The sequence below is a fragment of the Zonotrichia albicollis genome, chromosome 5, assembly GCF_047830755.1.
Source record: "Zonotrichia albicollis isolate bZonAlb1 chromosome 5, bZonAlb1.hap1, whole genome shotgun sequence".
Taxonomy (NCBI): Eukaryota; Metazoa; Chordata; class Aves; order Passeriformes; family Passerellidae; genus Zonotrichia; species Zonotrichia albicollis.
Genome location: NC_133823.1, coordinates 7,273,162 through 7,295,694, shown reverse-complemented (window position 1 = coordinate 7,295,694; position 22,533 = coordinate 7,273,162). Strand labels below are relative to the sequence as shown.

Genomic DNA, 22,533 nt, shown 5'->3' with positions numbered 1-22,533 from the left:
GTCTGGAGATCTCAGCAGCTCCCAGATGCTCCCAGACTTTTCCAGATCCACTTCTGTGGGTTTTGGTAATGGCACTCCCAGTTATCCCAAGGCTCTGCTTAAGAGAAATAAAACTGGGAATCTCCACAGCCCAACTTGAATCCTGCAGGATTTTATGTCCTGTAGGCAGCTTAATTAATTAATAATAATTAATAGCTCAGTGCTTGCACCTTCACGTGGTGTCTGGAGATCCTGGCAGCTCCCAGATGCTCCCAGACTTTTCCAGATCCACCTCGGTGGGTTTTGTTAATGACATTCCCAGTTATGCCAAAGCTCTGCTCAGGAAAAACACCCCATGGATCTACATAGCCCAACAAGAATCCTGCAGGATTTTGTGTCCTGTAGGCAGCTTAATTAATTAGTAATATTTAATGTCTCAGTGCTTGCACCTTCACGTGGTGTCTGGAGATCCCAGCAGCTCCCAGACTTTTCCAGATCCATCTCTGTGGGTTTATTTGGTGATCAGGGCTCCAGCTGCAATCCCTTTCCATCCTGATCCAGAGGTTTATCCATCCAGCTCATCCCAACACACCCCAAGGTTTTCTCACGCGGAGGGTGTGCTGCTTCCAGAACATTCCATGGACTTGAGCAGGTCCTGCAGGGTGGGAGATGGCCCCAAAGGTGCCGGGATGGAAAAGCTCCAAATTCCTGGTGTGTGGAAGGGCTGGGAAGAGTTTTCCAAAATTACAGATCAGCTTCCAGCACCTCTGATGTCCCTCTGGAACCCTGAGAGCTCCCAGCCTTCCTGGAAAAGGGCTTGGAGACCTCCTGGAGCTGTTTGGGGCTCCAGGGGAGGATAATTATCCCCAAATCCTCGATAGCAGGACCTGGGTGACTCCAAACTCCACTTCCCATTGGCACAATCACTCCCTGGTTCTCCTGGAGGAGCAGCTGCCAGCCTTCTGTGGCTGAGAAATAGGGAAAAACAAACAAATCCCAATTTTTTTGATGACTGGAAGTGCTCCAAGCTCTCCTGTTCCTGTTGGGAGAGCAGCTCCGTCTCTGGTAAATTCCCTTTGGGATAAAGCTGTTATCCTGGATCCCAGTTCCAAGCCTGGTGTTTTTGGGAACATTTCAGATTCCCTGTGGCTCTTTCGAGGAGATTGAAGCCTGGAAAACCTTGAATGTTTGTTTGTGTTCCAGAAGTTTGGAGAGGTTGGGATTATGCTCAGTTGACTCCAGACCCTCGGGATGATCCAGTGCCAGCTTCCCAGGGATCATCAGCACTGTGTCCTTGTCACTTCAGTGCTTCCTTTAGGTCCCCACTGCCAAAAACTGGGATTATGGGATGCATCCAAAGCCCTCAGTCTCTGCCAGATCTGATTTGCCCAGAAAATCTTTTACAAATTGGGATAATTTGGAAGAGCCGAGCCTCAGCAGGTTGGATTTTTGGGAGGTTGTGCCTTCAGGAGCTGCTGGAAGGTTGATCCTGGTGGGATTTTTTTTCCCTTCTCAGCACCCTTGGGAAGTGTCCTAAGCCTTGTTCCCCCCAAAATATGGATTTGGGAATTCAGGAGTGCATGACCCCTTCCCAGCTTTGCCCCCAACTCACCTCCTGCTCTGCTGGGCTCTGGATTTATGGAGACCTCCTGGAGACACCATGCTCCTTCCAAACAGCTGGATTCCTTCCTGGAATGGGAATTATTCCGTGTTGTATTTAATATAAATTATATACATTTATATAATTTGTATTTTTTATTCATCGGGGAAAAATGGGATAGTGGCAACCCCCATGGCAGGGGGTTGGAAATGGATGGGATTTAAGGTCCCTTTCAACCCAAACATTCCGTGATTCCCTGGAATACTTTATAAAATTTAAATTCACAACTCCAGACCTTCCCAGCCTCCTCTAAAGCTGCATCTCGTGCACGCAAGATTTAATTAAAAAATCTTAATTCTGTGGATTTCATGCTGATTTCCAAATTTCCTCCTCAAATTCCATCACCACCACAGAAGATGACGTGGGGATGGAGAAATCCCTGCTTGGAAGAGGTATCCACATGCAGGATTCAGGATTTCCTGCATTTGGGAATTAGGGAGAGACCCCAAAGCGGTGTTGATTGGGAATAAAGGGGTTTAAAGCAAAAACGCCTGAAAATTTAAAAATAAAAATTTGTGTAGATCCTGGAAATTCCATGTGCTCCTTTTAGACCACGGGATATTCCCAATCCCTGTTCCATAACCTGTTTGTGCTCCCTGCAGGATGCAGGACACCAGCAGGAAAAATGTTTTCACCCAATTCCAGAAAAAAGAGCGGGAACTGGGGAGACTCCAAAGTGGCTCCATGATTGGGATGAAAAATGCCCCAAAAATTGGTGCAGAGGTTGGAAATTCCATGTGCTCCTCTCAGACCACTGGACATTCCCGATCCCTGTTCCATAACCTGTTTGTGCTCCGTGCAGGATGCAGGTCACCGGCAGGAAAAACAATGTTTTCGCCCAATTCCAGAAAAAAGCGGGAGCTGGGGAGACTCCAAAGTGGTGTTGATTGGGATTGGAGGGATTTAAAGCATGAAAAATGCCCCAAAAATTGGTCTACAGGCTGGAAATTCCACATGCTCATCCCTGAGCACTGGACATTCCCAATCCCCGTTCCATAACCTGTTTGTGCTCCATGCAGGATGCGGGACACCAGCAGGAAAAACAACGTTTTCACCCAGTTCCAGAAAAATTACTGGGAACTGGGGAGAACCCAAAGTGGCTCCATTATTGGGATGAAAAATGCCCCAAAATTGGTGTAGTGGCTGGAAATTCCGCATGCTCATCCCTGAGCACTGGACATTCCCTGTCCCCATTCCATAACCTGTTTGTGCTCCATGCAGGATGCGGGACACCAGCAGGAAAAACAGTGTTTTTGCCCAATTCCAGAAAAAAGAGTGGGAACTGGGGACACTCCAAAGTGGTGTTGATTGGGATTGGAGGGATTTAAAGCATGAAAAATGCCCCAACATTTGGTGTAGAGGCTTGAAATTCCACGTGCTCATCCCTGAGCACTGGACATTCCCAATCCCTGTTCCATAACCTGTTTGTGCTCCATGCAGGATGCGGGACACCAGCAGGAAAAACAACGTTTTCGCCCAATTCCGGAAAAACGAGCGGGACAAGCAGAAGTTGATCGACACCGTGGCCAAGCAGCTGCGCGGCCTCATCAACAGCCACCACTCCTGAGGGGCTCGGGATCTCCTTCCCGCGGCCTGGACTTCGGGAATCTCGTTGGGAGAGAAGATTTGTATTTTTTTATTCGCCTGGAAAGTCTCCGCGGAGCCTCCCCCCCGACGGCAAAACGCTCCCGGTGGAACAATCCTGGGAAAAAGAGGTGGTGGCAGGAGTCTCCTGGATAAACTCCTATTTTCAGGGGTTTAGGAAGTGATAGGAATTCTTGGAGCCTGGGAGAAGTTCGCACCCGGACTGGGTTTTTTGTTTTTGTCAAAGCCAAATCGAAGGGATCATCCTGCCTTCCTACTGTTAATTTATTCCCTTGGAAAACTGAGAAATCTGGGAAGAGCCGTGGGTTCTCTGGGCAGAGGGAAGAGGGTCACCCTGAATGTGTCCTGTGATTTGGACTTAGGTAGGAAAAGGGATTTCCTAGGGGTTTTTTCTCCTCTTTTCCCCCTCCACGGGCTGATTTCCATGGTAGCCTGCAAATCCCTGGAATCGTGACCATTTCCCACATATCCATAACCATCCCTGAGCTCCACTTCAGGACCTGCCAGGGGCTGTGGGATCATGGAGAAAGGCTTGGAGCAGCCTCCTTGATCAGATTTGGGAAGGCACAGCTGAAGGATAATCTGGGAATGTGTCCTGTGGCAGTACTGTGGGGCTGGGATGCTGCTGGACACATCCATGGATAGGGAACGGGAAGGGATGGATGCTCACAGGGATGAGGGGAACGCACAGTGGGATCTCCCAGTGTCCAGGAGGGGTTTTTCCCTCTGTTTTCCATACTGGTGTCCCATCCTCCCTCTGCTCCTGATGGCTCCATGGGGAAAAGCTTCCCTCAGTCACCCTGGTTGGGCCTGGACCAGTGGGAATTTCCTGGACTCATCCATGGATGGGGAGCAGGAAGGATGGATGCTCTACAGGGATAGAAGGAAGGCACACTGGGATGTCCCAGTGTCCAGGAGGGACAGATTCCCAGAGAGGGAAGGATTTTCCCTCTCTTTGCCATGCTGGTGTCCCATCCTCCCTCTCCTGCTGATGGCTCCATGGGGAGAACTTCCCTGGGAAGTTTTGGAGCTGGACCAGTGGAAATCTCCTGGAGCAGTGGGAGATTCCCCATGGAGCAGCGCTGCTCCAAAGTGCCTGTGGATAAAATTCCCCCTGTCCTGAAGGTCCCCAGAAATCCTCTGCTCAAACCAGGCGGCCACCAACAGGATTTAATCCCAGGATTCCACTTCCAGAGGGGGATTTTTGCCCTTCTCATCTTGCCTCTAGTTCCTCACATTATCCAGCCACATTCCCAAACCCTCAAAGGGAATTCCGATCTCCCTGGTGGTTGTTGCAGCCCTGAGCTGCTGCTCCTGTGCCCATTCCCAACCCTCTGGATGCACCAATCCAGAGGTTTTTCCTTCCTGCCTTGCTCCTCAGCAATATTTTGGGGTTGGTTTTCATTTGGAGAAGGTTCCTTTGGCTCCATCCCAAAATTAAACGGGAACACAGTCAGGAATGACCCCCTGGAGCTCCTGGGCTGTCCCAGACATCTCCAGCTACAGGGACCAAGGGATTGTTTTCATTAATAAGAGGGAAAATTTGTAATTCCTTGGATTTGAAGAGGGATCGGGGGTTCCTTGTGAACTCCTCCTGGCAGGATATGGAAGAGGAATGATGGGAAAAGCAGCAGGTGAAGGAAAGTTGGAGTCAGCGTGGCCAGAAAGGGATCAGCTTTGGAGACACCTCTGGAAACGACCCAGAGGGATAAGGGATGGGAATTCCGGGAGTGGGATGGAGAGGGAGCAGAAACCCCGGGACACAGGGAAGGGATTTTGTGCTGCCATCCTGAAATTCCATTTTCCACTGCTGTATTGCCCTCCATGAGGTATTCTCACAAAAAAATCCCCAGCAAAACCTAATTTCAGATCTTCCAGGCAGCTCCCACCCTTCCCAAATCCACGTTGGATCCCCTTCCCATCTCCCTGATTCCAGGAACAGCAGCCTGGGATGGGTTTCCTCGCTCCTTCAGGGTTTTTTTTTTTTTAAAAACCAGGATTGGGATCCTCCAAACCAGCTCCTGGCTCTCAGGATTTGCTGCTGGAGAAGTCAAATCCGGCCAAGGGAGAGATTCTGGGAGTTCCTGATCTCGGGAGGTCAAGAGCCGGAACCGCAAGTCAGAGCCCGGGATGAAAAATGGGATTTTGGGACTCTGGTCCCAATTAACTTTTTGTTCTGAGAGATGTTCCATCACTTCCAAGCAAAATTAATCTTTTAAACAGATTGCCCCAAAAAAAAGGCCCTGGAAGACATCCCAAATCCCCTCTCAGTCTCCTCCTAATGATGGGTGTCCTCCGACACGGATGGAATTGCTTAGGAGGGAAAAGTCACTGCAGGGAATTTAGAAGGGGGGTGGGAAACAGGGACACGACCCAAATCCGAGATTTCCAGATTCCCAGAGTGAATTATGCTGCTCTCACACCTCGCTCCACATCCACTGAGCATTCCTTAGTGGATTTTATTTTTTAAGAAAAGAAAATTGGATCATCCCATAATTTTTCCCATCTCCAGCAAATATATTCCAGCAGCAGTGGGGAAAAATTATATTAAAACTCAAATTTGGCTTTCCAAGAAGCTTCTTTCCTTCTTCAGGAGCTGTCAGGCATTCCAGGAGTTGGGAATTATCCCATAAAAGGTGTCCAGATGGGAATTTGCAGCCCAACCCGTCTATGGGATGTTTTCCCTGAGCCACCAGCACCTGGGATGTGGGAAAGGAGGGGTTTTCCTGGGATTTTTTGGGTATTCCTGGGGCTGGAGTCCAAGCCAGTTGCTCCCAAGGATTTTTGCACTTTGTTCCAGATCCAATCCCAGCTCCCGCTCGGATGGAGACAGGAGGAGTTGGGATGATGCTGGTTTGGGGTTGGTTTCTCCAGAATTGGCTGCTTTGGGGAAGGTGGAATTTCGGACAGGAGCTGTGGGAAGGGTCGTGGTGGCCCTAAATTCCTTGGAAGTGAGGCTGGGACAGAGCTGTGGCTGCTCTGGGGACATCTCTGCTGTCACGTCCCTTGTGACGAAGTTTTGGGATCAAATTCCAACCAGGACCCAAATCCCAGGCAGAGATTCCTCACCCTTGGGTGTCTCCTGCCTCCGCTGGGCTTTTCATGTTATTTCTGGGTTGGCTTTGGTGCTTTTTGGGGCCTTGGAGGGGTTTGGAGCATCCAAACACCATCCCACACTCCGGTTGGGTTTATGTCCCTTGATCCCGCAGGATTTTTGGGATCTCTGTCTCATTTTTCCTACAGCTCCACAGGGCTGGAGACCCCGCGTATCCCCCCTGGCACAATTCCATATTTATCCCACTGCTGGCAGCTCCAAGGGAAGATAAATCCCATCCCAGGATGATCCCAGCTCTGCTGTCCACTGGGAACGCCGTGGATCGGCGGGAAGCAACCAGAACACACCGGGATTGGCTGGGATTCACCCCAAAAATTATGGGATGGTGCAGGGGGGGCTTGTTTCACCCCAAAGCTGCTGCTGCAATCTCCAGCCCCTCTCTTGCCCCCAGGGCTGGATTTGGGAAGCTTTTACCAAATCCAGAGAGCTGGGATCCATCCCCACCTGCAGCTGCCCAAAAATTCCATGGGCAGCTCTGGAATCCTGTCCTATCCAAGCTGCTCCCTGCCTTGGCTCATCCCTCAGATTCCGTTTTGCCAGGAAGACCCCATACTCCCATCCCATCCCATCCCATGGATCCCATCCCATGGATCCCATCCCATCCCATTCCATGGATCCCATCCCATCCCATATATCCCATCCCATGGATCCCATCCCATGGATCCCATCCCATCCCTGTCCACCGGGGTTGCCTTTTCCCGTTGATTTTGGGGTGGAAGGACCTGATTTTGGGAACCGAAGTGGTGAAAACAGCTTTTTTTGCACAAGTTGTTGCACAATAAGGGGGAAATTTAGCAAATTAGGTTTAACTTTAAAGGGAATTTTGTTGTTGGTTTGTTTTTTGGTTTTCTTTAAAACTCGCTAGCAGAGCTACTGATTCCAAGAGGAAAAAGAGCTGGAATGGTTGGAGAGAAAGGACTGCATGGTTTACAGGTTCAATTCTGTTAGAAATTAGCATGTTGGACATTTATCCTGGTGTAATTCCAATTAAACAAATACAGCATTTAACTGTTTCATTAACGACTCGTCTGGCTCTGTGCATCCCCGGGAAAAACCTGATCCCTGAATCCCATAAAATTCCACATCCCCTTTGGACACCTGGCTGCTGCTGGAACACCCAGGTTTATGGGGGATCCAGGGGCAAGAAAATCCCTGGATGAGTGGTGGACTCCACCCTCCCTCATTGCCCTGAGCAGAGACCAAGTTTCACCCAAATTTTGGGGGATTTTAATTGGTTTCTACCAAAAAATTCCTCCCTGGGAAGGCAGAGAGGGGGTGGGCTGGAATTCCCAGATTTGCTGTGGCTGCCCCTGGATCCCTGGCAGTGCCCAAGGCCAGGTTGGACAATGGGGCTTGGATCCACCTGGGACAGTGGGAATTGTCCCTGCCCGTGGAACTGGTTGGGATTTAAGGTCCCCTTTCCACCCAAACTACTCCAGGTTCTGGAGATGGGGAAATTTCATGGAATGGCTCAAGCAGATGATGTGGGGTTTGTGTAGGATGAAGGATTTAGGGAATATCCATGGGATGGCAAAGATTCCTGGATGGCTTGGATTCCATGAATTCCTCTAAATCCCCTTTTTCAGCCATTTATTCTTGGTGGTTTCTGGCAAATCCTGGGACAGGGATTCCCAGATGTTAATTTGGAACAGTGGGAAGGAAAATGTTCCCTGGAGATTTTGGTGACTCCACCTCTGCCAGGGGCCTTTCCCCACAGAAGAGGGCAAAAGGAGAGTGGGAATTTGGGAAAATCATGGATTTAACCAGGATATTCCTGGGCATTTCCTAGTAATGGAAAAAAGGTAAAAAATTCCATGTCCTCCCTCAGCAGCTCCAGGGAGGACTCAAAAGTCCAGGAATCCCCCCAGTGCCTGGGATAAGGACCTTTGTGTCACCCCTATCCCCTTTTCCAGGTGAATTTCGGGATGCTCCAGGTGGGAGATGGAGATGTGGGGATTGGACGTGTTGCAGTCCCAGCACTGTGGGACCTTGGTGGGAGATGATGGGAAGGGATCTCGGATCATCCTGGATCTGTGGATCCCAGATCGTACTTGATCAGTGGATCTCAGGTCATTTTGGATTAATGAATCTCAGACTCTCCTTGATCAGTGGATCTTGGATCATCCGGGAACAGAGGATCCTGGACCTTCCTGGATCTATGGATCTTGGATCAGCATGGATCAATGGATCTCAGACTTTCCTGGGTCAATGAATCTTGGATAATCCTGGATCAGTGGATCTCAGACTGTCCTGGATGTGTGGATACTGGATCATCCTGGATCAGGGAGTGCAGCACGGGTGGGTTTTGGGGCACGGATTTGGGATGCTGCAGTGTCACCGATGTCACCCTGGGTGTGGCCAGGCCCTGGATCAGTGCCCGGAGCGGGGCCAGACCTCAGCAGGGCCCTGTGGCTCCCCTGGGCTGGCTCTGCCACCAGCTCTGTCCCCCCTCGTGTCCTTGGGACACCCCTCGTGTCCTCCCTGTCCCCCCCTCGTGTCCTCTCTGTCCCCCCTCGTGTCCTCGGAACACCTCTCGTGTCCTCCCTGTCCCCCCTCATGTCCTCCCTGTCCCCCCTTGTGTCCTCGGAACACGCCTCGTGTCCTCCCTGTCCCGCCTCGTATCCTCCCTGTCCCCCCTCACGTCCCCCCAGCCCTGAGCCGCTGTTCCAGCCCCAGGGATGCGTTGCCAGCCCAATTTTCACCAAACCATGGAATCATGGAATATCCTGGTGGGAAGGGACCCACAGAGATCACCCAGCCCTGCTCCTGCCCAGGACACCCCACGAGCCACCCCAAGCAGGGAGGTTTTCCTTCCCTCCTGGTTTTCCCTGATCCTGGGAAACAAACGTTTTCCAGCTGCTGCTCCTGCACATTCCTTTCTGGCTGCCTCTGTCCCCTCGTGCCCTGACCTCAGTTCACCTCCTCACCTCCTTCCCAGTGGGATCAGCCGAGGCTGCGGGAGGTGGAGCTGCCAGGTGAGTCTGACTCCTCCAGGTGGGATTTGCCTCCTCCAGGGAGCCCCAGGAATGCGGCAGGAGGAGGTTTGGGATGTTGGGAGATGCCCTCACCCCCCTGTGGGGTGGCTTTCCCATTGTGTCCCACGGGCAGGGACTGAAAGACGGCAGGAATGGGTGGGATCTTGGCAAGGAATTCCTGGCTGGGAGCGTGGGGAGGGGCTGGGCTGGAATTCCCAGATTTGCTGTGGCTGCCCCTGGATCCCTGGCAGTGCCCAAGGCCAGGCTGGACATTGGGGCTTGGAACCACCTGGTCTCACTGAAGGTATCCCTGCCCATGGAAAAAGTTATAACGAGATGGAATTTAAGTTCCCTTCCAAACCATTCTGAAATTCCACGAGTTCTTCTGCCATGGCTCCAAAACCACCTCTCACTGAAGGTGTCCCTGCCCATGGATGAGGTTGGAATGGGATGGAATTTAACTTCCTATCAAAACCATTCAGTAATTCCACAATTTCTCCTGCCATGGCTCTGGAAACACCTGCAGTGGAAGGGATGGGCCGGTGGCCGCTGGATCGGGACCACCGGGGCTCTTGGAGCGAGGAGTGCGAGGCAGAGGTGGCAGCAGGAAGCTGATAAGCCCCAGCTGTCACCACTTGCCCGCGGAACCGGGGAGAAGGAGGCTGTGGGAGCAGATCCCAGATAGGCTGGCTCGCGATAAGGAGCGCGATAAGGCCGAGATAAGGCAGGGAGGGCTGGACGGGCTCCAGGAGGAACCGGAGCAGAGCTGGTGAGAAATGCGGGCACGGCAGGTGGGGCAGCGCATCCGGCTGGGAAACGGGGTCACGGGAATTCGGGAGAGGGTGAGGATGGTCCGGCCAGGTGGCACCAAAATGAGGATGGTGAGGGGGAAAATCAGGATTGGGATAAACAGGAATTTCCTCTCTTCCCTCCGCGGTGTTTCCCGGTGGGAAGAGAGGAGACAGGAATCCCCCCCATCCAACCATGCCCCACGTGTCCCCAGCCGCGCTAATTGCATTCCGTGGGGCACTAATTGGATGATTGGATCAAAGGCGGGAGCCCATCCATATCTGCCGGGCGCTGGATGCGATTACCCGGGAGCTCGCATCCATCACCGCCGCCCCTCCCTGACCCAGCGGGGCCCGCGCAGGTACCGAGCCCCCATCCCAAATGGGATTTGGCTCCCGAAAGGTTCAAGGCAGGCGGCGGATGACAAATGACGGCGGTGCCGCGTCCGCCGGGCGCTCATTCATCCATCTCCCGGGGCCGGCCCGGGATGCGGGCGCTGCCGGCGGGGACCATCGCTCACTGTCACCGCGACGTGCCGAGTGTTAAAGACCCCCCGGCGGGGCACGGGGCGCTCGTTTGTATTCATTAGCACCGGCCGCAGATGTGGAGGAGGCTCCGAGCGCTCCTCGGCTCTCGGGGCAGCCGTGACACCTCGGTCCCCTCGCCTGGTGACACCGCGGACTTGTTGCTGCCGTCGGAGGAGCGCGGTGCTGGTTGTCCTCCGGCCACAGCCCTGGAAAAGCCATCCCGAAGGGCCAGGCAGGTCCTGGGACATCTGGAATGAGCCCGGATTTGTCTTTTCCCTCTCTCTAGGCTCGATGTGGTGGCCCCGGGGCTGTGCAGGGCACGGGATGCTCCGTCTCCACAGCAGCAGAAATTTGGGAGCAGCCGCTGACTTGGTGCCCCTGGATGGAACCGTGGCTGCTGGAGACAGGAATTCCCAGCTAGAATTTCCTAGGTGGAAATTTCATTTCTTCTAGCCTTCACAGCCTGGACTGTGAAACCCCTCCCGTGCCTCTTTTTGGGAACAGACAGGGATAAGTCTAGGAAAAATCCCCTTAAATCCTTCTGTTCCGAGGACAGGATATAGGGAAAAGTCCAAAAAAATGAGATTTTGGGGCAGAGCATGATCCAAGAGCCTGAGAACCTGAGCTGAGCATTCCCTGAGTGTCCATGATGCCCAACCCCATCCCCTTCCCTGCTCCAAGGAATCCTCCTTTCTATGGAAAGGCAATAGCCTGAAGGATCCAGGACCTTCCAAAAAAAAGGTCCAGGAAAAAAAAAACAATGGGAATTCAACCTTGATGTGATTGGTTGGGAATTTTGCTGTTTGATGGGGTCCAGCTGGGGATTGCTGAGGTGATCCAAGGGTCCTGGAGCTTGGGTCCCTTTGGGTCATCCTTGGCTCAGCTGATGGGGAAGGTCCATCTCGGGAGGGATCTCTGCAGCATTCCCAGGCTGCAATCCCTGAGGAGTCTGAGCTTGGGAAGGAAGCACAGCAATTCCCAGGGGGAAGGGTGGCTGCAGCCAGCCAGGGGGTGGAAAATCCGCCTTTGTTTTCTTTATGGAATCATGGAATGGTTTGGCTTGGAAGGGCCCTTAAAGCCCAACCCCGTGGCAGGGACAACTCCCACCATCCCAGGGTGCTCCAAGCCCTATCCAGCCTTTTGTTTCCAAGGGCCTGGGCTCACCTCATCCATCCCCAGCATCCCTGGAAGTGTCCAAGGCCAGGCTGGAGAGGGCTTGGAGCACCTGGGATGGTGGGAGGTGTCCCCGCCATGGCAGGGCTGGGAATGGGATGGGATTTAAGGTCCCTTGGAGCACGTAAGTCCCTCTAGGGAAGGGCTCTGGGGAATTCCCTGAGGGGGAAGGATCCTCAGCATTCCACAGTCCCCTCCATCCCAAACAATTCTACAATCCCATGGCTGGGAAAAGGCAGCTCCAGACAGAGGGGATGCAGATCCAGCTCATCCCTAACGGAATGCTGGGCACACACTTGGCCTTCAGGGCCACCTCCTGCACATTTGGGCACCAAAACTTCCCCGTGGCCACCAAGACAGGCAGAAAATCCCCAGGGAATGAAAAACCCTGGGCGTGATCCCACCCATCCTGAAATCCATGATCAGCTTTCCCGCCCGGCTCCGTCTTGGGATCTCTCACTGCTCAGAGTGACCCTGAGAAATGTTGGAAAGACTCTTTTCCCAGCCCGGTGCTTGAAGGAGGAGTCAGAGCTCTTCAGTTCTCGGTCTCAAGGTTGTTTATTTTCTATAAAATATTATCTATATCTTATATTATTATATTATTAATATTATATTATTAATATTATAATATTAATATGATAATATTAATATTATCTATATTTATATTATCTATATTATCTTATCTATAAAATATTTTCTCCTGCCCTGCCGAGCTCCGCTCAGCAAGACAGCCCAGGACACTCTGCCTGCCCCAGGTCAGTGTTATCTTTTTATACTAAAAACTATGTGTACAATATTTACAATTGCTTCCCAATACCTGTCCCCCATGTTAGACAGCGAGCTTCTACTCTAAACCAATCCAAAAGTGCCACCATCACAGCAGGAGATGGAGGCCAAGAACAAGAAGGAGAAAGGCTGGACATGCCCAGGTTCCTCCATCTTGCCCCCTGAATCTACATTCTAAAAACCCCAAAATTCTACTTTTCCAAAATTCTACTTTTTCCACACCCTCAGGCTGCTGTTATCTTTTTATACTAAGAACTACCTGTACTTTATTCACAATAATTTTCCAATACCTATCTCCTGTGATAGACAGTCTGTCTCCAAACCAATCCAGAAGTGCCACCATCACAGCAGAAGGTGGAGGACAAGAGGAAGGACAGGACAGGCCCAGATTCCTCCATTTTGCCCCCCAAACACCCATTCTAAAACCCCAAAAATCTATTTTTTCACCCCATGATAAATTCACTATCATTCTACTCAAACCCTTGTGGCTTGCGGATCTTAATCCAAGGTTGGTAATTCGCTCCGTGGGTCATAACCAAGCCCACAGGGGCATTCTGGGCTCTGTTCCAGGGTCTCTGAGCCCCCTGGCAGGGGTCTGGGCTGCCCAGGACAGACAGAGGGATGTCCTGGGTTCCGACAGCCCCGGTGCTCCCCGGGCTCGGGGGAGGTTTGGGATCTCTGCCTGGGGCCTGCGGGGACACGCCAGGGTCGATAGGATCTGGCTGGGCTCTGGCTCCCAGCTGCTGGAAGGAGGCTTGGGATGAGAAGATCTTTCAGGTCCTTTCCACCCCAAACCCGAATTCTGTGACTCACGCTCCTCTGGTTTTGTTGGAAACCCATCCCGGGCTTGGCCGGGGAGTGGGGAATGTGTCAGGGCTGGCCTGGTGGGGTTAGCAGGGCGAGATTTCCCCAGCCCTGACCCCGTTTCACACCTGCTGGGATAATTCCCAGCCTTGGGATTCTTTCCTGGGGATGGGCCGGAGCAAAAGCCCCGGGGCTGTGTCTATCCCAGCAAATTAAGCAGTTCCAGGCTTCAGACACCAATTATCCTCATGGTTTAATTATTAAATTATTGCCCAGGTGATTCTCGGGCACGGCTCTGGACTGTGCCCGGAGCATTCCTGAGGGGCAGGAGGGATTTGGCTCCCTGTTTTTGTGGAGGTCATCCAGTGGGTGAAGGTTTGACCTCGCCAGGTGTCCTCGGGGCTGGAGGATGATCCCAGACTCTTCCATGATCCCAGAGGAGATGTGCCATGGCCAGCCAGGCCCAGCTTTCCCAAACTCAAGTCCTTCCAGCTTGGATATTTTCCGCATGTGCAGCCCTGAATTCCTAAGGGAGAGTGATTCTAATTGCAAATAGTAATTTGCATTATTTTATTTTATTTTATTTTATTTTATTTTATTTTTATTTTATTTTATTTTATTTTATTTTATTTTATTTTATTTTATTTTATTTTATTTTATTTTATCCCAGAAGCCTCCTTTTTGCTGATTAAGCCATGCCTGGACCAGCTGGGCTTGTCACCAGGGAGGGCTTCGTTCCTGGAGCAAAGACAGGGAGAATCCCTCAATTTTTTTTTGAGAATCCCTCAGTTTTTCCAGCTGATTTCCAGCGGGGAAAGGAGAGTTTGGAGCAGCCTGGTCTAGGGGAAGGTGTTGGTGCCCATGGATGGTCTGTGAGGTCCTTCCAGCACAAACCATTCCATGAAAACTGATTCCTTCCCAAAACGGTGATCCCACAGTGCCTGTGTCAGCTGGCACTGGAAAAGCCTCCATCGTTATCCCAGCCTCCATCGTTATCCCAGCCTCCATCATTATCCCAGCCTCCATCATTGTCCCAGCCTCTCCTTCCCTCCCAGCCTCTCTTGCTCCCTTGGCACTTTTGATCCTCCCCGTCTGCCCGGGAGTGCGATGATGGGCGGGGGAGATTTGCATGTTGGAATTCCAACCAGGAAGTTCCCTGGCGCAGGGGGGGACGGATTCCTCCCCCACTTTGGGGTTTTTTTGGGGTTTTATTTGTTTTTCCGGTCGCCCTGGGGACAGCCTTGGGTGTTTCCCCTTTCCAAGGGCGCTACTCGAAAGCAGGTGGAGGTGACGTGGGACATCCGTGACCCGGGGGTGACCCTGCCCGCGTTCCCAGATGGATAAGCCGGTGACTAAGGCACATCCTGGCTTTCCTGAGACACACCCAGCTGCTTGGATCCCTCCTAAATGATATATTCCAGCCTCTCTCTCTCTCCCCACCCTCCAGGAGAAATTCCTCCCAAGGAAAGCTGAGGGTGTTTGTTTGGGGGCCATGCTGAGGGAAACACCAAAAATGATGGAATGGGGAAAGAGTGAGCTGGGAATGCTTTGACCATCCCGGTTATTTGGTGCCAATGATCCCAAATTTTGGGCTGTGGTGCTGGAGCCAGTCTGGGATTGGGCTGCTGGGAGACCAGAGGGGTCTGGAATGGCCAAGTGGAGAGGATCCCAAATTCTGCAGTTGTTTGGTTGAGGAAAACGTTTTCCAGCAGCCTCCAAATCCATCACAGGTTTCTGGAATGCTCCACCAGGAATTGGCTGGAATGAGATCCAGAGGGATTGGGATTGAGGAGGATGGTGGGAATGGGATGGGGGCACTGGGGATGCAGCACTCTCCAAGGGTGAACAACCAACAGCTCTGCTCGTGAGGGCAGGTGAAGGAAAAAGAAGGGGTTTTTTTTGTTTTTTTCTTATTCTTCCTTATTCTGTTTATTATTTATTATTATTATTTTATTATTCTATAATATAATTTATTATTTTCTATTATTATTATTTTTACTATTTGTTTTCTTTTATTATTCTGCGGGACCTTCTGCAGCTTGGATTGTGAGGACAGGTGAGAGAAAAAGGATTTTTTATTATTTTTATTTATTTTTTTGCTTTTATTATTCTGCAGGACCTTCTGCAGCTCCAATTGCAAAGGCAGGTGAGAGAAAAAGGAGTAAAAATGAGTTTTTCTAATTTTTATTTTTTTTTCTTCTATTATTCCATTGGATCTTCTGCAGCTCTGATCACAAGGGCAGGTGAGAGAAAAATGGGTGTTTTGGTATTTTCCTTGTTCTCTCCCATTTCTCAGGCCCAGGGGTGAGGCTTTAGCTACAGGAAGGACTTTTTGCAGGAGTCGGCTGCGATTTGGACATTTTCAGGTCTGGGGACCTTTGTGAGTCCAGAGCAGAGCCCAGATCCGGCCAAGGATGGCTGAGTGAGGTTTAACGATGTCGTTTGGGTAATTAGACAGAAAAAGGTCCTTGCCAGGCACCAGGAGGGGAGGGGAGGGCAGAGCTGATGTGGCTGTTAATCCCATAAACCAGGGAAAATCCAGGCAATAACTCCTGTGGGAGCAGCCTGTAAAACGCTGGGAGAGCAGCGCTGCTCCCAATCCATCAATTTTAGTGCCAGAATTCCCTGCTGGATGCGTTTGCTCCTCTCCAGGGAGGGTTTGATGCTGGGGACGGGCCTGGGGGGTCACCCCTGGCTCCACAGTTCTGTCACCCTGGCTGGGGCTGGAGCCTGGAGGAGGCCAAAGGGAAATCGAGGGGGAAAAACATCGGAGAAAAACAATCCCAAAGTTACGATGAGAAGGAATAACACCCAATTCCCTCATTTTTGGAAAGTTGGTGCTCCGAGGAGCCCTCAGCTAGGTCTGGAGCCTGGAGGGTGGCCTGGAGGGTGCCAAAGGGAAATCAAGGGGGAAAAAAATCAGAAAAAACGATCCCAAAGTTGTGATGAGAAGGAATAGCACCCAATTCCCTCAGTTTTGGGAAGTTTGTGCTCTGAGGAGCCCAAATCCCATTTCCTCCTCTAATTGTGGGTGAGGGATTCGTCTCAGCCAGCTTTAGATCCCTGGAATTTTCCCAGAGCTGAAAGACAGGAGGTGCCTCTCCCACCTGTGGGATTTTAGGTGGCCAGGTCGGGGTGAGGGCACTGAGGGAGCCCGGACAGGTGGAATGTCTGTGTCCAACCAGGAGAAACGTTTGGGAATCTCGGTGTCTTCCCAGTGGATGTCCTGGCTCAGCCAGGGATTTTCCCAGTCTCCCTTTTCCCAGCCCAGAGTGGATCAGCCAAGTTCATCCCTCCTTATCTTTCCTACTGCCCTGGCTGTGCCAGGCCATGAGGCACTTCCAGGAGATCCATCCCATCCCATCCCATCCCATCCCATCCCATCCCATCCCATCCCATCCCATCCCATCCCATCCCATCCATCCCAAGGCACTTCCAGGAGATCCATCCCATCCCATCCCCAGGTCACTTTCAGGAGATCCATCCCATCCCATCCCATCCCATCCCATCCCATCCCATCCCATCCCATCCCATCCCATCCCATCCCATCCCATCCCAAGGCACTTCCAGGAGATCCATCCCATCCCATCCCAGGTCACTTTCAGGAGATCAATCGCATCCCAGGGCACTTCCAGGAGATCCATCCCATCCCAAGGCATGGTCACTTCCGTGGCAGGACAGCTCCTGTCCTGCTGAGCCATGTATCTTGGGGGAAGATGCCTCTGTCTCTGAGAGTTCCAGGGAATCCCAAAGAGCCATCCTGGAGCAGATGCCTCATTTATGGACCCACATGGGTGGTATGGATCCCCCGCCCTTGCAGCAGAGTCCCAGTGTCACTTTTCCATTGGGATTCCTCAAGGATGCTGTCCCCTTCCAGGTGGCATCACTTAGATGTCAAGAGAACTCCTCTGGACAGGCACTGGGAGATTTTTCCAGGAGCTGCTGATGGTTTTCAGAAGGAATTTGGAACCTCTGGTCATTCCATGACCCCAGAAGTGTCTCCCAGGAATGTCCTTCATGGGAAGAGGCAGGACAGTGTCCAGGGAGGAAGTGGGACATCCCTGAGGACAGCAGCAGCCGCATCTGTCCCTCAGCCTCCCAGCGAGGTTTGGAGGGGATTTGAGGGGACTTTCCTGGGAGGAAACCTCGGGAAGGGCAAGGAGGATGAAATGCCTTTCCCAAAATTATTCCCCCTACCCAAAATCAGACCTCTAAACAGGCAGTGCAAGTTGGGAATGTGGGGATTTGGGATGGGGGCTGAGCTTCTTTCATCCCTTTAAGATCCTTGAGCCACAGAATCATGGAATCATGGAATGTGCTGAGTGGGAAGGGACCCCAGGGATCACCAAGTCCAACTCCTGGCCCTGCCCAGGATCATTCCCAAGTCTCCCACTCCACCTTCTGCCTGTCTGACAGGGCTTCTCCTCTTTCATCTCCCTCCCTGATGGAATCTCCTGGCACAAATTTATTTTTTCCTCGTCTCTCCCCACGGCTCTCCTGGAGCTCTGCTTCCGTGAAGGAGCAGAGAGGAGGGAAATCCCCCCAAAATCCCATTTTCCCTCCACCCAGGGCAGGTGCTGAGTGGGATCCCAGCTCCCTGCTCGGGTGTGTGGGCCGGGAATCCAGGGAAAAAGGAACAGTAGCTTTTTCTCTCCCCGGCTACGCCGACGTGGTGATCAGAGGAGCTGGCCAGAGTCCTAATGAAGATAAATGAGTATTCCCACTCCTCCAGCTCTTCCAGCTTTTATTGATGGGCTGTGGGGTGAAAGGCGAGGGCCGGAATGCTCATTCCAGCCGACGTCACGGGCTGGGGTGGAGGGGAAGGTGCAGGGAAAAGCGCCTGGTGCCGGGAAGTTCCTGCACCGTGAGCACGCTCCAAGGCTTTACAAGGCTTCCTCCATTCCTTCCCCATCCATCACTTCCCGGGATCCCTTTGTAAATGCAAATTGCACTTTGATAGGAATAATGCACTGAGCCCCATTAGTGTCGGGTAATGGGGAGGGTGATTTTAACGCCATCCTTCTTCAAACAAGGCACCCAGGAGCTGCTCTGGGGCTGTGTATCAAAAACCCATCTGGGACCGGCTCCTCCCATCCCCGGCCTGGGCAGGAGCTGGGATGGGTTTTATTTTGGGGCTCGGGATTCTGAGATGGATTTTTTTATTTGGGTTCGAGATTCTGGGGTATTTTTACCTGGGGCTTGGGATTCTGGGATGTGTTTTTCATTTGGGCTCCAGATTCTGCTGTATTTTGTACCTGGAGCTTGGGATTCTGGGATGTGTTTTTTTTTATTTGGGCTCCAGATTCTGCTGTATTTTGTACCTGGGTCTTGGCATTCTGGGGTGTTTTTTATTTGGGTTCGAGATTCTGGGGTATTTTTACCTGGGGCTTGGGATTCTGAGATGGATTTTTTATTTTGGGCTCCAAATTCTGGGGTATTTTGTACCTGGGTCTCAGGATTCTGGGATGTGTTTTTTATTTGGACTTGGGATTCTGGGGTATTTTGAACCTGGGCCTTGGGATCCTTTTGGATTGGGGTTGGGGATTTGTGGGGCAACCTGAGGGTTTGGCCCCATTAATGAGAGCTCGGAGCTCGTCCCCTTCAACCTGGTCCCAGTGCAAGGAGGGATGGCTTTAAACTGGAATTAGGGAAATTTAGATTGGATTTGGGAAGGAATTGCTCCCTGTCAGGGTGGGGAGGGGCTGGGATAGAATTCCCAGATTTGCTGTGGCTGCCCCTGGATCCCTGGCAGTGTCCAAGGCCAGGCTGGACATTGGGGGCTTGGAGCAACCTGGGATGGTGGGAGGTGTCTCTGCCCATGGAATGGGATGGTCCTTAAAGTCCCTTCCCACCCAAACCATTCCAGGGTTCTGGAGCCAGGCTGGCAGAGCTGGGAATGTTCCCCTGGAGAAGGGAAGGCTCCAGGCAGAGCTCAGAGCCCCTGGCAGGGCCTGGAGGGGCTCCAGGAGAGCTGCAGAGGGACTGGGGACAAGGGATGGAGGGACAGGAGCCAGGGAATGGCTCCCACTGGGAAAGGGGAGATTGGGCTGGGATCTTGGGCAAGGAATTGCTGGCTGGAATGGAATTCCCAGATTTGCTGAGGCTGCCCCTGGATCCCTGGCAGTGCCCAAAGCCAGGTTGGAGCACCCTGAGATGGTGGGAGGTGTCCCTGCCCATGGAAGGGCTTTAAGATCCCTTCCCACCCAAACCATTCCATGATTCCATGGCAAGGCTGTCCCAGACTGGAATGGCTGGATCATGGAATGGTGGGATAACCTGCTTCTTTCCCAGTTTTTCCTGTGGGGAAGGACCAGCTGGGATTTTAGGGGGCTGAGATCTCTCATCCTTGGAGCTGTTCCTTCTCGGGCTCTCCAGGTGCTCCCAGCAGGAAGGAGCTGGCTCAATCCCAGCTCAATCCATCTCCCATGGGATGCAGCATTGGGAAGTGCAGAGCAGCTCCTCGGATCCCTGGGATGTTCCTGCACCACCAAACAGATTTTCCTCATGTCCCAGCCCGAGCTCTCCCTCCCAGGGCGAGCAGCAGCAGCAGCTCCAGCGCTGAAATCGGTTAAAGCTGCTGTAAAATTCCAGAAAAAAGGAACATTTGAAGGCACTGAGATCCCCCTACACACTCACACTTTGGGAGGCCAGAAGAAAAACAGCTTTGAAGTGCTTAAAAACAAATCTGGGGCCTCGTTCATCTTCATTAATGAGATATTTAACCAGGCCCTTTTAATAACTTTTTGATGCCTGTGCCAAGTGAAAAAATAAAAAACATTTTCTGCTTAAAAGACCTTGAGTTTGGTCTCTTTGCTGATTAAAAACCATTATGCTCCATGCCTTTCCCTACCTTAATCCCTAAATCCTTGTGGTTTTTTTTTCCAGGTGTCATCATCACATTCCCTTGGAGCAGCTTCTCCACGGGCACCACCAGGATTTGGTTTTTATATTTATTTCAGGTTAGGGAAAGGAGGTGACTTCTGTCTTCTCTCCCAGGTTTTCCACAGGGCTTCCATGCAGGATTTAACCAATCCTGGAGAAATCAATGCTGCTGGATGCCTCTCCCTACCTGTTTGGGTGTGAATTATTCCTGGGCTGGAGTGGATTTTCTGCAGGAAGAACTGGGAATCAAAACCATCCCTGAGCTCCTTTCCAAAACCATCCCGGATGGCTCCAAAGGTGTGGCCCTCCAGCACCTTCCCAGTGGAGATGGAATATTTAGAGCCAGTCAGGAACTTCTGAGCGAGTCCCAGCGTGGCTCTTCTGAACTCCGGGGTGGGAACCACCAATTTTGGGGGTCCTCGGCTCCCAAAACGAAGGATTTGGGGAGGGAAAAGTCCTTTCATAAATCAAGCGTGGAGAACAAAGGCAGGGAACATGGAAAGCAGAGGGGAGACTTCTCTCTTTCTCCAGGAGCAGAAAAAGAGGGATGGGGATGGCAGCGTTGTTAAAGTGAAATCCCGACTGGAACGACAAAAGGAAAAGAAATTAAAGCCAGATTTGTTCCCCTGGGCCGGAGGAAGGAGGATCCCGTTGGATTTGTTCCTCCTTTCTTGTTTCCTTCAAAGCCAGGAGATCAATTGCGAGCCTTAATGAGAACCGTCTCGTGCCAGAGGTGGACAATGGAGCGGGACGGGGACATCCCAGGGATTTTACGGCAGCTCGGAGCATTGGGATCCATCCCTGGAAGTGCCAGCCCATCCCTGGAAGAGCCAGCCCGTCGTCTCCGGCTTTTGTGAATATCCCAGCACTGAGCCTGAATGGGGAGCACTGGTAGCAATTCCCATCCTGATCCCAGGGATTGAAGTGTCCATGGGTCTGTCCTTGGTCCCACACTTGTGATGGGATCTGGAAATTTGGGATCAGGATCTGGTTTTAAATCTCCCATCCCTGGGCTGTTGTGCTTTGTGAATATCCCGGCACTGAGCCCGAGCAGGGAGCACTGGCAGCAGTTCCCATCCCTGATCGTGGATCTGGGAAAGCAACTCGGCCTTCCTGGAGACCCTCAGGGAGATGGGGAGGGTCTCAGGGAGATGGGAATGGCCTCAGGATGACGGGGATGGTCTCAAGGAAGAGGGAATGGCCTCGGGGAGATGGGAAAGGCCTCAGGAAGATGGGAATGGCCTCATGGAGATGGGAAAGGTCTCAAAGAAACAGGGATGGCATCACGGTGATGGGGATGGCCTCATGGAAACGGGGATGGCCTCATGGAAATGGAGACGGCCTCATGGAGATGGTAACGGTCTCAAGGAAATGGCCTCAGGGAAATGGGAATGGCCTCGGGTGACGAGGATGGCCTCAGGGAGAGGGAAATAGCCTTGGGGAGAGGGGAATGACCTCGGGGAGATGGGAATGGCCTCATGGAAATAGGAATCACCTAGGGGAGACGGGGATGGCCTCATGGAAATGGGAATGGTCTTAATGAAACGGGCATGGCCTCGAGAGACGGGATTGGACTCATGGAAATGGGAATGGCCCTGGGGAAATGGGGATGGCCTCAAGGAGATGGGAATGGCCTCAAAGACATGGGGATGGCCTCGGGGAGAGATGGGAATGACCTTGGGGAGAAGGGAATGCTTCAAGAAGACAGGGATGGCCTCAGGGAGAGAGGAAAGGTCTCGGGGTGACGGGGATGGCCTCAAGGAAATGGGAATGGCCTCAGGGAGATGGGGATGACATCAGGGAGACAGGAATGGCCTCATGGAGACAGGGATGGTCTCAAGGGAAGGGGGATGGCCTGGGGGAAATAGGAATGGCTTCAAGGAGATGGGGCCAACCTCAGGGAGATGGGAATGGCCCCATGGAAATGGGAATGGTGTCATGGTGATGGAAATGGCCTCATGGAAATAGGAATGGCCTCGGGGAAATGGGAATGGCCTCATGGAAACAGGAATGCCGTCACAGTGGCGGGAATGGCCTAGGGGCCATGGGGATGGCCTCATGGAGATGGGAACAGCCTCAAGGAAACTGGGATGGTTTCACAGTGACAGGGATGGCCTTGGGGAGATGGGAATAGCCCCAGGGAGATGGGAATGGCCTCGGGAAGTGGACACTCAACTTATGCCAATATCGAGGCCCCATCTCCCACACCAAAGCAAGAATGACACAACAGGGGGGATA

The 22,533-nt window shown here is 52.1% G+C and overlaps 1 protein-coding gene across 6 annotated transcripts in view; it reads left to right on the top strand.

Annotated features, from left to right (window-relative positions):
• Positions 1–7,379, top strand: part of EXOC6B (exocyst complex component 6B) — a 292,980-nt gene extending 285,601 nt beyond the window's left edge. For 5 of the 6 annotated variants that reach the window (XM_074540721.1, XM_074540719.1, XM_074540718.1 and 2 more), the window contains one exon: positions 3,080–7,379. In XM_074540721.1, coding sequence (XP_074396822.1) covers positions 3,080–3,206 — 127 coding nt within the window. In that variant the 3' untranslated portion in view covers positions 3,207–7,379. Of the gene's footprint in view, positions 1–2,658; positions 2,795–3,079 lie in introns of those variants that run through there. The other variant, XM_074540717.1, reaches the window with a different exon arrangement.
• Positions 7,380–22,533: the final 15,154 nt, after the last annotated feature.